At 36.5% G+C, this 16883-nt stretch overlaps 1 protein-coding gene across 2 annotated transcripts in view; it reads right to left on the bottom strand.

Annotated features, from left to right (window-relative positions):
- Window positions 1-3286: 3286 nt before the first annotated feature.
- ZNF658 (zinc finger protein 658) overlaps window positions 3287-16883 on the bottom strand; it is a 16594-nt gene continuing 2997 nt past the window's right edge. For both annotated transcript variants that reach the window (XM_029920173.1, XM_029920172.1), the window contains 3 exons: window positions 14540-14666; window positions 14151-14246; window positions 3287-7075 (listed from right to left, as the gene is read on the bottom strand). In XM_029920173.1, coding sequence (XP_029776033.1) covers window positions 4203-7075; window positions 14151-14246; window positions 14540-14666 — 3096 coding nt within the window. In that variant the 3' untranslated portion in view covers window positions 3287-4202. The remainder of the gene's footprint in view (window positions 7076-14150; window positions 14247-14539; window positions 14667-16883) is intronic.

Here is a 16883-nt window from a genome sequence, read left to right as displayed (position 1 = left end):
AAATCACGGGAAAAGCGTAAATGTCCATCACCTGATGAATGGATCAAGAAGATGTGGTGTGTATATATATATATATATATACATACATACATACACACAATGGAGTATTACATGGCAAAGAGAAAGAATGAAATCTGGCCATTTGTAGCAAAGTGGATGGACTTTGAGGGTGTCATGCTAAGTGAAATAAGTCAGGCAGAGAAGGACAGATACCATATGTTTGCACTCATAGGTCTAACAGGAGGAACAGGAGAACTTAATGGAGGGCCATGGAGAGGGGTGGGGGAGGCGAGGGGAAGAGAGAGGACGCAAAACATGAGAGACTATTGAATACTGAAAATGAACCCAGGGTAGAAGGGGGAGGGGCAAAGGGAGAGGGAAGCAGGTGGTGGTAATGGAGGAGGGCATTTGTGGGAAAGAGCCCTGGGTGTTCTATGGAAACCTGTTTGACAATAAACTATTAAAAAAAAACAAAAACCAAAAAAAAGTAATAAATTCAGTATTTAGAAACTTAAACAAAATAAAGGTTGTATACTCAAAAAAAATTTAATAATCATCTTCTCTGGTTTCCAGAGTAGTGTAATAAATGTCTTATTCCTGTTTATCCCAATAGAGACATGATTACCTTCTGCCTGTACTATTGCATTATTGTCTTCTATCAGAGGCCTGTTTTGAGAACATGTTTATCAACAAATTTTCTATTTTCCACATGTACTCCAATCAACATAGTTTTCTCCCAGAAGTGTTGCTTTTATAAGAATTCCTATTAAGTTTTCACTCACACATGTCTGACAATATGCACTATATGCGTGCACTAACATATGCCCATGTGTTCCTGCTTCACTAGTCGCTCTTCCTTCTCTATAGTCCTTCCATAGTTTAGTTATTATCTGGGTGTAACCTTCTGCTCCTACATCTTTATATATCTATGTCATCTACCTATGGTTTTAGTATATAGTTTTAAACTTAGCCTTCTAATGATAACACACCCATTCCTTTTAAATCTTCTGACTAGTACCATCCAATTTATCAATGGTTTTGAAAAACCCTATACAAGCTAAAAGCTTTTAATACTCCACCTAAGTTTTACTTATTTCTCCTATTATATATTTCATAGTTATGATGGCAGTCATTCTTCACATCTCCTATTGTTATTTGGGTTAATGCAATGATCTGGGTTAATAAGCTCATGAAACAAACTTTCTTTCAGTCCTCTTACTCAAAGTCTAAACTTTAGGAATTAAATGGTCTAGAAGAATTGGGCACCACTCTGATAATGAGGTATGAGAATAAAATTCTGAAATTAAATCCTTGGGGGCAAAGGGCAATGATTTATTCATATTCCAATAAATACTAAAAACAAAAATTTTAGACTATGAACTGGATCAGTGTCAAGTTTTTAAATTCTGGGTGTTAAACTTTTTACATATCTGTATTTATACTGTTCCCAACATTGAATTAGAAATATATTTTAAAAATTCTGATTTTAGTTTGTGTACAATATAAACTAAGTAAGATAAAATACATTTTTACCAAGGAGCATAGTGCTCACCTACACATACTTCTGAGGGATACAACCTAAACCAGGTGATCAAGCTTAGCATTGAAAGTGATTAGTCATATTGATAGCATATACTATTAATATGGTAAGAATAGCATTTTATCTGTGATCTCCCTACAAAACAACATGAACACACAAGACAAACCTGTAGTGCCAGTGCAATCATTAAAAAAAAAAAAAGAGGAGAAACCCAAATCAAGAGGTATTCTATAAAATACTTGACAAGTCCTTCTCAAACTATCTAGGTAACTGAAACATGGAAGGTCTAAGAAATTGTCACAGACCAGTGGAAGATTAAGAGACAGGACTATTAAATGTAATGTGGTATCCTGAATGGCATATTGAAATATAAAAAAGTATATATTAGAAAAAAACCAGTGCAATCTGAAAAATAATCTTTAGTTAATAATTCATCAGTGTCATTGCTTAGTTAAGACAAATATACCAGAGTAATAAAAGATGGTAGTAAGAGGAACTGGGTAAGGAGTATACAGGAACTAGTGTTGGTAATTCTTATTTAAATCTAAAACTATTCTAGACTGAAGTTAATTTTTTTTTAAGTATTCAAGGTTTGATCATTTCCTTTTCCACAGTTTTCTGAAAAATCAGGCATGCAGAAAGAGATGTCTTTTTTTTTTTCTTTCATTTCCCTTTGAACATTGTACAATAAGCTCAAGTTGTATCAAGGTGTTAGAGACTGGGAAGAGCAAACATTTTCTTAGCTGCTGGAACCACCTTGTCACAAGGAGTGCTGGTTCAGTGGCTGGTGTAGTAGCCCTGGTGCTATGATACAGCCTTCATCCAATGGCTTTCTTTGGCAGTGATGCCACTGGGTGGTAACAACCCAGTGTCAACATAAATACATGTTCTCAAATTAATGCTAAAGGTATGCCATCATTTTCCCTCACACAGTATCAACAGGGGATTGGGAACAGGAAATTTACTCAAGGAAGCAAGTGACTTAATGCCCTCGTGCTCAATCTACCAGATCACACTTGTAGAAAGCAATGTGCCCAGAGTTGAGAAAAACTTTATGGTCCAGGTTTTTAAAAATGAGGAATGCACTTATTTCCTTCTCTATGCTGACCAAACTATGTAGCCTCAAATGATGGCAGACTGACCAATATTTTCTTGGCTAAGACTATACGGTTCTAAATTGTTTCCCAAAAGTTAGTCTGCTTTTCAATACCAATGTGGTACTTATGACATGAAAGTAGTCTTTTTCATTCCAAATCCAAAACCTGCTGTCCAAAGAGGACAGAAATAAAACTGGTTTGCAATGCTGCAGTGTGAGCATACATTATGAGGTTGGAAGAAGATCCTACACAAGACGCTCAGGCTACATGCATACAAGAGGGATGAGGAGATGATTTCCTTGATAATTACACAGTGGCCACTAGTGGGATATGATGAACGCCAAAAAAAAAAAAAAAAAAAAATCAGCCTTCAGTCCACGCATCCATCTAGATACATGCGTACACACAAGGATAGTACATACACACAAAGATACTTAGGAAATCTTATGGGTCTCTAATGTCCTAGAAAAATAGGGCCACACTAGCAGGCAGGCCAAAACTCACAGCATCAACAGTGTCAAGCTGAAGGAAGCCTACAGAACATAAACTATGAATCAAAAAGGAGAATGGATAGGTCCAGAGCAGGATTGGGTTCATCACCAATAATGGATGATTACACAAACTCATACAGATACTAATACCACATAGCTCAGAGACTGGCCCTCAACATTTATTGGGGTTGTTCATAGAATTTAAGTTATTCTTCCATCTTTAAAACTTCACATTCTACTGTATTTATGTACAGATTATTTTATATTTTTTATAAAACGATGTGACATATAAATCATAAATTTAGGTACATCAGTTCTAGGTGAAGACTTTACCTTCAATTCTGAAACTGACATTACCTCAGGAAAAAAAATTATCTGAAGCAAACATTCACTATTTGTTAAAATAAAATTTATCAAAATATAAGATTTTGGTCAAATCTTAATTATTTTATGTTTAATATATAGTAAAGGTTTTTGTGTTTTTCCCTGAGTGTTCTATAATTCTTAATGAAGGCTTCTCATGATTCAGGTTATTGACAGCTTCCTCCTCATATGAAATCTCTGATATATAGTGAAAGACTGAATTTTATAGGTCTTCCTGACACTTATATTCATATGGTTTTGTCCCACAAGAACAGAATTATCTAAACTATGTGCATTTAACCAATAGAACAAAATCTGTAAACATTCAACAATTTGATGTTTTTCTTACAAGCCAACTTGTCAAGACGTTAGCAGAAAATTGTTTCACCCAATTATTCAGATTCTGACTTGTTTCACCTTGTGTTCTACCAAATTTAATACGTGGCACTGAAGTCTGCCCTGGAAGTCTATTCTAGTACAATATAGGACAGAAAGAATGTAAGGTGACTTTTGAAGGCTAGACTTAGATTAAATGTAATAGTGTCATATTCCATGACCAGCATCAATCAAATGAAGCAGACTGGGATTTTAGATAAGTCATGTGCCTAGTGGAAAAGAATACATTTACAGGAAAGAATTTGCCAGTCTGTGTGACATGAGCTTATTTACTGTGTATTATCTAATAAGGTATGAGTCCCATTTAGGACTTCCCTAATTCACCACATGTATGGTTTCCTCTCTGGTGTGCATTCTGGTGTGATGTACTCTAAGAGCTGCCATACGGACAAAAGTTTTTCTGCATTCATTACATTCATAGGGTTTCTCTCCAGTGTGAATTCTCTGGTGTACTCGGAGAGTTGAATTTTGTGCAAAAGCTTTCCCACATTCATTACACTCATAGGGTTTCTCCCCTGTGTGAATTCTCTGGTGGACACTTAGGTGTGACTTCTGGGAGAAAGTCTTCCCACATTCATTACATTCATAGGATTTTATACCTGTGTGAATTCTCTGATGTACTCTGAGGGTTGAATTATGGGCAAAAGGCTTCCCACATGTATTACATTCATAGGGTTTCTCACCTGTATGAATTCTCTGATGTGCAATAACATATGACTTCTGGGAGAATGTTTTCCCACATTCATTACATTCATAGGGTTTCTCTCCTGTTTGAGTCCTCAAATGTGCCCTAAGGTGTGATGTCTTGGAGAATGTTTTCCCACATTCACTACACTCATAGGGTTTCTCCCCTGTGTGAATTCTCTGATGTGCCCTGAGGGCTGAATTATCAGCAAAAGATTTCCCACATTCATTGCATTCATAAGGTTTCTCCCCAGTATGGATTCTCTGATGTGCAGAGAGGTGTGCCCTTTGGGAGAAAGTTTTCCCACATTCATTACATTCATAGGGTTTCTCTCCTGTGTGAATTCTTTGATGGACAGTGAGGGCAGCCTTATAAACAAATGTTTTCCCACATTCATTACATTTATAAGGTTTTTCCCCTTTGTGAATTCTCTCATGTCCACTGAGGTATGATTTCTGAGAGAAGGTTTTTCCACACTCACTACATTCATAAGGTTTCTCACCTGTGTGAATTCTCTGATGTGTACTAAGGTGTGTCTTCTGAGAAAAAGTTCTCCCACATTCATGACATTCATAGAGTTTTTCCCCTGTGTGAATTTTCTGATGTGCTCTGAGGGCTGAATTATGGGCAAAGGTTTTTGCACATTCATTACATTCATATGGTTTCTCTCCTGTGTGAATTCTCTGATGTACTCTGAGAGCTGAATTATGGGCAAAAGCTTTTTCACAGTCACTACACTCATAGGGTTTCTCTCCTGTGTGAATTCTCTGATGTGCTCTAAGGGCTGAATTATAGGCAAAAGATCTTCCACAGTCATTACATTCATAGGGTTTCTCACCGGTATGAATTCTCTGATGTGCTCTGAGACGAGATATATGGGCAAAAGGCCTCCCACATTCATTACATTCATAAGGTTTCTCCCCTGTGTGAATTCTTTGATATGCTCTGAGGGTAGAATTACCAGCAAAGGTTTTCCCACCACCATTACATTCATAGGGTTTCTCCCTGGGATGAATTCTCTGCTGTGCACTAAGGTGTGTCTTATGAGAGTAAGTTTTCCTATATTCAACACATTTGAAGGGTTTTCCACCTACGTGAATTCTCTGATGTGCTCTGATATGTGATGTCTTAGAAAAAGCTTTTGCAGATTCCATACACTTGTAGGATTTCTCCCTTGTGTGAATTCTCTGATGTTCCTTGATATGTGACATCTTGGAGAGTGTTTTCCCATATACGTTACTTTGACAGAGTTTCATCCCTGTGTGTGTTCTTTGGCATTCTACGAGAGCACACTTATCGTAAGACTTCCCATATCCACTGTGATCATAAGGTTTCTCCTCTGGGTGAACTGTCAGATTTTCTCTGAGGTTTAACTTCTGACAGAAAGTTTTCCCACATTTAGTACATTCATAGAGACTGATCCCCGTATCAGTTCCAGGATAATGAATAGGGTGTGAATTTGAACAAAAAGATTCCCCACACTCCTCAGGTCTCTCCCCTGGATGGGTCCTTTGATGATGAATGAGTTGTACTTTCTGGTAAAAGGATTTCCTGCATTCATTACATTGAAATGACTTCTCTTCAGTTTCACGAAGGGCTAAGTTCTGAGGGAAGGACCTCCTGTATTTACCACATTGGTACAATTCCTCTTCTGTGTGAGTTCTCTGATATACTCTAAGGTCTAATTTCTGGTAGAAGGTATTTATACATCCATTATACACGTGAAATTCATCTCTAGTTTGTGTCTTTTTTTGTACTCTATCAGCTGCACTCCGGCTCAAGGTTTCATCACATTTATTGCTTGCAAAAGGATTCTGCTCTGTGGCAGTTTTCTGAGATTGAGCAAGAGATGAGATACTGCTGAAGTTATTCTCACTTTCGTTACATTCATAGTGTGTCACAGTCATGTGACCTTTACTGTAATGCTCAACAGGGGTTTTGGATTTCCTACATTCATTAAGATCAACGCATTTCTCTTTTGTGCCAGTGCCCATGTAGTTATCACAGTTTCCCCTAAATTCATCATCCTTATGGGATTCCTCTCCTATAACACAAACAGTCTTATCATGTAAAACTTGCCCAAATTCATTACATTCAAACGATTCCTCCAGCGTTTCAAGTTTCTGATGATTTTTCCAATAACTGAGAGGTTTGGCATTTTCATTATATCTGTAAGACTTCTCTCCAGTATGAGTTTTCTCATGCTTAGTATCAAGCTTCAACGTTTTACATATATCCATGTCATCAGCCTTCTTTCTTGAATAGTTTCTATCACAAATAATTAATTCAGAAGCAACTGGCAAGTTCATCCTACGTGAGTCATATTTACAGGGCATCTTTCCTGAAGAATGTGGAGTTATACCCAGATTAAATGGTGTTTTTAAAACTTTCTGCCCTTCTTTACTCCATGTTTTGGTATTAGTGAATATTACTTGCCACAGAGGTTTCTCTTTCTCTTGTTTTTCCTGGTTCCCCTCAATGTGAATATCAACGCTGAAATAGCCTAAAATGAGAAAAATTGAAAGCACCTTTATATCTTACACTTCTTATGGGCAGGAACTTACCACCATCTGTTTGTTATGTATTGCATTCTACTGCTACAGGTCAAATTCCCAGAGGTTAGTAATTCATACAGAGAAAAAGAAATACACTTTCTCTTTCCTCATCCATGTTATTTAAAGAAAACAGAAATTGTGTCCAGTGCTGGCCAAGATGGCCAAGTCCTCTTTCTTACAATTAAAAAACTCCCTGGACAACCAACAAATCAATAACTAAATCAGTAATAAATTTAAAAAGTAAGATGCTATCAAATGGAATGTGGACTGTGGGACTCAAGGAATGACAAGGCAGAGGGTTCCAAGGCTTTTCTGTCTGCTTCCCATAAATCTTATGTGGGGTACTGGAGTGCTGGTGAAGCCTGCAATCCAAAGTCAACCACACACAGACAAAAAAGAGCTACAAGAAAACCCTATGCCTTCTGGCCAAAGGTCTGAAATAAAGACATTCTAACAGAACAGAAAATCTTTTTGAGAATACTCCCCGTACTCAAGCCTACAAAAATGAAACATTTCCCTGTGGTCCTAGCCAGGTTTAACAGGAAATGAAAGTTCCATTGCTGCAGGTATAAAGGACTGGACACTCTTGCAAAATTTCTCTCCACGAGTCAAACCAAGAGCTCACTGGATAGATCATGAAGAATCCTAAGAAAGTTCTATTCATAGGACGTTCAGGGACGGTAACAACAATCACTGCCAAAATTCTTCCTAGAACCATATTCCTATCTACTCTATGGAATGTGCAAAAGAAACAAATCTGTTCTTTTAGGGTACTTGTGGCAACACAGGAGGTAGGGGAAGAAAAAAAAAGGGAAAAGTGGCAGGAATACCACACTATTATAGCTAGAAGGGATGCAGCAGCATTTGGAATAACTAGGCTCTCAAAACCCAAGAACATAGTACATTTTAAAAATAGCTCAACTCATACTATTCTCAAACACACATAAAATATTCATCAGGGTAGACTACATCATGAACTGCAAGAAAAATCTTTACAAATATAAAAGAACAGAAATCATATGAAGTGTCATCTCAAGCCACAAAGAAATTATACTAGACATCATTAACACAAACTTACCTGGAGAGACACAAAATATTTCTAAAGTAATAAACTTCCATTGAACCTGCTGGTTAAAGAGAAAATCTCCCAAGAAATTGTGATATTTAGAATGGAATGAAAACAAAAACTGTTTAGAACATATACAAATCTGTGGGATACAGCTAAAGTAATTCTCAGAGATAAATTGATAGCTTACAATCTTTTATATCAGAAAAGAAAGACCTCCAATCAGTTACCTAAGCTTCTACTTTGAGAAACGTGACAAAGAAAACAAATTAAAGAAAAAGGAAGAAAATAATAAAGACCAAAGATGACAATGAAAAAGAAAATGGAAAGCAGAGGAAAAATAATCAAACCAAAGCTTAGTTCATAGAACATTTTTTTAAGTGAAAAATAACCAAGAGGAAACAAGAGAAGACACACAGTATTAATGTCAGAAAAAAATGCAAAAGGGGATATAAATACGGATACAATAGATACTAAAAAGATAATAAAAGAATCTTGGGGGAAACTCTATGCCCATACATTTGACAATTTAAGTGCAAAGGACAAATTTCATTTGAAAAAGCTACCAAATTCACTCAAGAAGGAAGAGGTAACACAATAGGTCAGTATCTGAGAAACTGAATACGTGGTCAGCAAAGATGTGGTTCCAAGAAACCATTCCAGGATCAGTTGGCAGTAACTAGTGAATTCTGCCAAACAGAAAACAAAAAAATAAATAAATAACACCAATGTTACATAGTCTCTTCTCAAAAACACAAGAAAAGAAACCTACAGACCAATATCCCCCATAGCATAAATGTAAGAATCCTTAAAAAAAAAAAAAGGCATCAAAAGGAACAAACTATATATGAAAAGAAACAGTTTATCAGGATCACGTGGGGGTTCATCCCAAGAATACAAACTGTTGCAATAAATCAATCAATGGAATCCATCATATTAATCATCTAAAGAATTAAGACCAATCACATCATTTAAGGGAAAAAATATTTTACAGAATTCAAAGTCCATCCATTAACCTATTATAAAGGGAATCTACAAAAAGTCCATAGCTAGAATCATACTTAAGAATAAGAGACTGAATACTTACTAAGACTAGAAAAAGACAAGGGTGTCTACCCTTTGCACCAGGTAATGTGAGTAGTTGGTGGACTCACATTACCTGACTTCACATTAGCACTGGAATAGTCCAGACTGTATTAGAAGTTCCAACCAATGCAATAAAGAAAAGAAATAAAAGATACAGAGGAAGTTTACCCACAGAGTCACAAGATCTTCAAAAGAACTCAACTAAACTGTTTTCAGCAAGGCAAAATGCAAAGCCAATACACAAAAGCCAGTCAAATACAAGCAATTATCATTTGAGTTTTAAAGCCGACAAGGAATATAATTTACCACAGTGCTGAAAAAACAAAAACACAATACTTGGTATCTGTATGCTGAAAACTACTGATAAAAGGAATCAAAGAAATCATAAATAAAAGGATATGTACATGTTCTTTATTGATTGGAAGGCTCTGTATTGTTAAGACATCAATCCTCTTTAATTTGATCTATAAATTCAATACAATCCCAACTGAATAGCTGGCATGCTTTTCGTAAATATCAAGAAGCTCATCTTAAACTTTATATACATAAGAAAGTTGGTGGACTCACATTACCTGACTTCAAGGCCTAATTAAGAATCTAGAGTCATATGGGGCGTCTGGGTGGCTCAATCAGTTAAGCGTCCCACTCTGGCTCAGGTCATGATCTCGCGGTTCATGGGTTCGAGCCCCGCCTCGGGCTTTGTCTGTGCTGACAGCTCAGAGCCTGGCGCCTGCTTCAGATTCTGTGTCTCCCTCTCTCTCTGGCCCTCCCCTACTCACGTTCTGTTTCCCTGTCTCAATAATAAATAAAGCATTAAAAAAAAAGAATCTAGAGCAATAAAGTTAATGTGGTATTCGTGTAGGGATAAATATGTATATAAATAAAAAAGAATAGAGATAGCATGGAAATATATAGTCTTAAATGTACAGAGTACAAGTATAAACATACACATGTATTTATACTCATGTACCATGTACACAAGTACTTATACTTATGAACCACATACAAAATATATGGTCATCCATTTTCTAAGAACAATGGAAGCGCTATTCAATAGAGAAATGAGACTCTTTTCATTAAAACGGTGCTAGAATAACTAGACTTCCCTTTTCAAAAAAACATTTTTTTTACCTTTCTCATTTGGATGTGTGTGGAGTCTTGGAAGCTTGACTACCCTACGTTCTCCTACAAATGGACCCTGAGAGCTTGTTTGGAGGTTCTAGCAGGGGAGCACAACTACTCGTAAACCCTTGACCGAAGAAAGGTCCTCCTCTATCGGGGAAGGTCATCCTCTTCGAGCGAGCCGAGCGCACAGCTTTGGGAGGGATGCACATGGAGCAGTGAGGGAGGAAGGGGACACCCGCCTAGCCAGCCAGATCACCTGAATCAACCCTGGCAGTCAAGGGGGTGACAAAGGTGGCAGCCAGATCACCCTCACATCCTTCAAAAATTTAAACTTGACACACAACTCATCCTGTCTATGAAAACTAACACCAAGTGCATCACAAACTGTAAAATGTGAAATTTAAGAATTTCTAGAGGAAAACATGAATAAATCTGTGTGTTACTTTGAGCTTTGATACTTCTAGGCAGCACAAGTGCATGATACTTAAGAGAAAATTAATAAATGGGACTTATCAAAATTAATGTTCAGTTTTAGCCAACCTCCTCTGAAATCATGCCAACAAAAGACGTGAAGTGCAGCTTCACTACTGCCAAGTGTGGACAGAAGTCCATGTTCTCCACTAAACTTCCACAGACACCTCTGGGAGTTGGAGGAGTGGACTGCCACATTAACAGTGGAGAAGGGTGAGAGATCAGGGTCCCTACCAGCATTCTCCTAACACTAATCACCCTGTTTTTTATCAGGTGCCAAGGCCCCTAGCTCACCTTCATTATTTTGTAATCGATCAGAATACTGCATTTGTCCTTTCTCCCTCCCTCTCTTTACATATACACATATAATAATAAGCATATACCTATACATAGGTCTAGGTCTATACACACACGTATACATTTTGCTGTACCTAGAGGGCAGAGTAAAACAATACATTACTACATCTTTCTCCCAGTTAATACTTTTTATATCTTATTAATTCCTTCCTTAAGGAGAGTTATGAACACAATCTCCTTGTTATCATATAGAGTATTTCTAGTTTTGCCTTGAAAATCAGGTCTATGAGCCACCTGGATCTCATTTTTCATGTAGATCCAAAAGGTTACCTCAAGATTCTTTCTCCACTATTCTGTGGGGCTAGTACCATCTGTCAAAGACCAACTGTCCATAAGCATACGTGATTTTCTTGACCTTCCTTTTGTATTTCACTAATACATATATATATATGTGTGTGTGTGTGTGTGTGTGTGTGTATAAATATATACATATATGTATTTGTATATAAAACTATCCCACCTCCAGTTTCATACTACTTAACTCTCAGAGCTTTACATATCTGACAGAGCAAATCCTATCACATCACTCGTATGGATGAGATTTGCTTTGATAATGCATTAAATCTTTACAATCTTGAATTTATTATTTAAGTGCTTCGTTTCTTTTGTCTTTGTTAGGGTTAGCTCAAATTTCATCCATTTTACTGTTTTTTATTGTAAGAAACATTCTACAATTTCTCAATCCTCCAGTTTATTGATTTTTAATTTTACTTTTAAATTCTGCTTCTATATTTTGGTTACTGTTCTTGCTTCATTTATTACTAGGAGACTACCAGTTTGCCTCTGTTCACTAATTTACACATATCCTAATGTTCATAAAATGCATATTTATTTTTATAAATGTCATGCAACTTTGGATTTGATATCCTTTTGTGTATCTTTGAAATATCCACATCAAGAGATTTTTTTATTCATGTTATCATTAATTTTGAGATTTATCAAAATATGTTGAGATTACTATTTATGGGATTCTAAATTGGATTTATTGAGGTTTTCTTTTTTAGACTAACACTGCATTTCACTATCTTACAGTTAATCCACGGGAACTTGAAAGGCTTGTTCTTCAATTTCAGGATACACGTACAAATATATGGTTCATTTTAATATAAGTATCATTTACATTTATACAGGCATACTGACTTAATGTTCATAGTATCTCTAACATAATCAGATGAAGTACATCATTATCTCCTAATCCTGGTGAATTTTAAATTCTTAGCACTCCATTAGTTTGTGTTTTATCATAGTTGGTATGATACAGTTTGGTGTCGTCATTCGAATGCTTAAAGGTTTACTTTTAACTTGTGCTCTTGACTAGAGAGCCTTTTTTTCTTCTTTTTTTAAGTTAATGGATTTATTGCCTAAATTCAAACCTGAATGAGAACATGAAACTCTAAAGTATTTTTTTTACTTAATAACTTTACTATTCTTTTATTACAATCTTTCAAAGATACTTACTTAGGAATATCTTTTTTAAGCTAACCAATATGATTAAGTCATTTATATTTAGTGACTGGGAAATATGCATGACCTAAAAATTACGTCAATTTTTATGTTATACAATCCGTTTGAAGAGCTTCACAACAAAAACTTTCAGTAAACACACATAGGATGACTTTACCTTTTTGCTCTAAGAATTATATTGAAACTATAACTTTTTAAATTCTTGACATTGTTTATTAGTTGACACAAATACCAACAAGCACACGAAAAAACGCTTGACATCACTAGTGGTGAGGTAAATTGTTATAGTCTGAATTGTAATTCATATGTTGAAGCCCTCACCCTCAATGGTATTTGGTGATAAGGCCTTTGGGGAAATAATTAAGGCTGAATGAGATCATAAGGGTAGAGCTCTAACTCTTACAGCATTGGTGTCCTTGTAAGTATAGGAAGCTCTCTTTCCCTCCATGCAAGCACACAGGAAAGGCCATATGAAGGCACAGTCAAGAGGCAGTCATCTGCGAGCCAGGAAGAAGTCTCACTGAAATTAACAAGGCTAGCACCTTGATGCTGGACTTCCAGCCTCCAGAACTATGAGAAATAAATTTCTGTTGTTTACACCACCCAGACTATGGTATTTTATTATGTTAGCCAGATGACTAATACAGAAATGCAAGTCAAAACTTCAATGACATATCACTTCACTTCTATTAGGATGGCTACAAGTCAGATAATAAACAATTGTTGGTGAAGATGTGGAAAAATCAGAACCCTCATATGCTGTCATTCGAAAGGAAAAATGGTGCAGGCACTGTGGAAATAGTCTGGAAGCTCCTGAAATAGTTACCATATAACCCAGTAATTCCACTCTTAAGTATAACTCAATAAATAAAAACATACGGCAAAAAAAGGATAAATCCTTGCAAAAACTTGTAAATGAATGTTTCTATTACCATTATTCAATAATAGCCAAAAGGTAGAATCCCAAACGTCCAATGACTGAAGAACGGACAAACAAATGTGTTAGACCCACACAATGAGACCTTATTTTGTCAATCAGAGGATGAAATAGTGATATACATGAATCTTGTGATCCTATGTGAAAGAAACCAATCATAAAAGACCACGTAATATGTGATTCCATTTACATGAAATGTCTGTAATAGGCACGTCTATAGAGACAGAAAGTAGATTAGTGATTGCTAAGGCTGCAGGGGACAGGAGGATAGGGAGATAATAGCCAAAGGGTATGAGGTTTCTTTTTGAGGTGATGAAAATGGACTGTGGTTACGTTTACATGTGTCTGTGAATATATGAACAGCCACTGAATTGTACTCTTTAAATGGGTGGAGTGTCCGATATGCATATCTTAATAGAGCTGTTTCAAAGGATAAAACCAACAAACAAACTTTCAGAGGTATTCCCCTAAAAGTTGAACTACCCCAAGTGTTTTACTTTTGTCAGTGCTCACCCACCTGGGTACCTCTGGTTTAGGAATTCTTCCTCTAAGGACCAGGGCTCTTCTTCTTGCTCCAACCTGAAGATCATCTTGGGTTTGGTCAAGCAATACCCTGCAAACATGACAATTGAGGGTATATATAAACCAGACCCATAGGCTTTCTGGTTTCCAAAGGTGGAGAAAGAGCACAGCAGCAACATAAGCAAAATAAATGTCCTCATTTGAAGTCTTCCATGGGAAAGTAATAATATAAACATTATTTGTTTCCTTAAAGGTTTCAGTTATCTTAGACCTCTTACTCAAAAGCCTGCACAACATTAATCTCTACAGAGAGTCCATGTGTTTTGATAACTGTTAAGAAAGTAAACATAATGTAGAGGAAATCATATAGTAAGGTCTGCTTACCCACTGAGATGAGGTGGCCATAGTTCTCCAGCATCACATCTCTGTACAGGGTCCTCTGCGCAGGGCTCATGTACTGCCATTCATCCTGGGTAAATTCGACAACCACGTCTTCGAATGACACGGATCCCTGAAACAATGCATTTTATTCACAGGTTCAGAATTAAGTGACAAAGAAAGTATCTTTGAGAATTACTACTTTTCCTGTTTACTTTAAGCTCCAAAACAAATGGTTTAAAAGGCATCTATTTCTGACCTAATTTTGTCTTTAACTGTGGAATTATTCAGTTATAAAGATTTTCAACTTACTATAATTCATTTGTATCTGTTCATGAATCACAGATTTTTTAAGACAAAAAAATTCAATGTATACAGGCTTCCTACAACTCTTCCTCTACATCCCAAGTGATTACCGTGGGTATTCTAGAGAATTCTAAGATGTTCATTCCTTCTTCAGGCAACATCAGTGTAAATATTGAGAGACAAAGAAGACATACACGTAAGCTGTGAAGATATATTACATGATCAAACTTAGGTATAAACAAATATATAACAATATATAAATCTAGAGTTCATGAGGAAAAAAGAACTTACCAAGGAGGTGGAATCATAGAGACCAATATAAGAGAACTTTATTTACACTGAAGTAGCAGCAATGAATATAAGGATAGGGATATAATCACAAAGCAGCAGCAGCAATCAATTTGATAACTACCTTCTTGTGCAACCACCTAGTCTAACTGTGTGAGCAGCTTCTGGAATGTAGATGCTAAACACTGATGGCATTTAGGAAACAAAAGGAAAATGAATGTTAGAAGTTTTAGTGGACAGATCTGTTCATGTTCCTGAGAGGTCTGTGAACATACAGCTGGACCTATCCCTTAAACTAGCATACACATGGTTTTAGAACACAAGCCAGGTCTAAGACAAAGGCAAGCATTTAGGAGTTACTAGCAATTTGGGTAGTAACTAAAAGTTTAAGAGGCAAAACGACAACAACTTGAGCTATGTGCTTGCTATGCATCCGATACGGGACTGAGGAAAGACCACCAAATAGTATTTGAGGGAGCATGAATATTAAAGAGGCTGGCAAGCAAAGTATAGGCCACAAAGCCTAAGAAAAAGCTTTCTGAAAAGCAAACGGAGTCACGAAAGGGTAGAATCTTAGAAAATGAGAAAAGGGAAAATGTCCACAATGAAAGACTTCAAAGGGGCTGGGGGGAGGGGAAACTGGGGAGTTGCTGTTCAACTGCTAAAAAGTTTAAGTTATGCAAAAATCATGAAATTCTAGAGATCTGCTGTACAGCTCACCTATAGTTAACAGTATTGTACTATACACATAAAAAATGTGCTAAGAGGGGAGAGCTCATGTAATTGTTCTTATCACAATTAAAAGTAGAAAAGAAAGAGAAGACTAAGAAATAATAGACAGAAGTAGGTTTTTTCCTGTGTTATGTATCCAATTATTTGTTCATTCATGTCTTCAGTATTACTACGTGAGTACCTCCTGTGTGTGAAACTCAGTAATAGTAGCAGGTAACTAAAACAAATAAAAGAACAGGAACATCCCTCATGAAATTTAATCTAAAAAAAAAAAAAGAAAAAAAGAAAGAAACTTTAATTATATTCTCCAAAACTAAAAAAATTAGTGAGGAAAGTGGCATTGCTTTCATTTTTGCCAATCTCTTTAATACCTAACTTTAATAAGATCACTTGGACTAAAAAAAAAATAAGCTAACAAGTGACATAAATGTAAATGTTGAAGTAAGGATCCAAGGTAATCCTCTTGTTCATAAAAAACAATGAAAAAAACAGGCAAAAATTATAGAAATTAACAAAGGCTATCTTCAAAACATTAAAAGAATAGCTGAATCATAGTAAGAATGCTGATCCTATATCCTTTTAACTTACCCTGTTCCCATCCCTCTCTCTCAATTCTGCAGTATACTGTTTGAGAACCAAGGGTCTGCAACCAGAAGCCTGGCAACCACAACAGCAGAACCGGGCTGGAGATCTATCAAAGCCTCACTCATAGAAAACTGTCATTATTTGACCCGTTTGGGGGTTTCCTGAAAGACCTTGCTTATAAGGATGCCTTTCTTTGAGCTAGCTCAGAGTGTGAAACCCTTATTCTCACAGGCATTTGTCACAAACAACTAAAGGCAGGGCACCCGGGTGGCTCAGTTGGTTAAGTGTCTGACTCTTGGTATCAGCTCAGGTCATGATTTCACAGTTTGTGGGACTGAGCTCCACGTTGGGCTCTGCGCTAACAGCATGGTGCCTGCTTGGAATTCTCTCTCTCCCTCTCTCCCTGCTCCTCGCACATGCACATGCTCTCGCTCGCGCT

This window comes from Suricata suricatta, chromosome 13, assembly GCF_006229205.1.
Source record: "Suricata suricatta isolate VVHF042 chromosome 13, meerkat_22Aug2017_6uvM2_HiC, whole genome shotgun sequence".
NCBI classification, from domain to species: domain Eukaryota; kingdom Metazoa; phylum Chordata; class Mammalia; order Carnivora; family Herpestidae; genus Suricata; species Suricata suricatta.
This window is presented reverse-complemented; position numbering and strand designations above follow the sequence as displayed.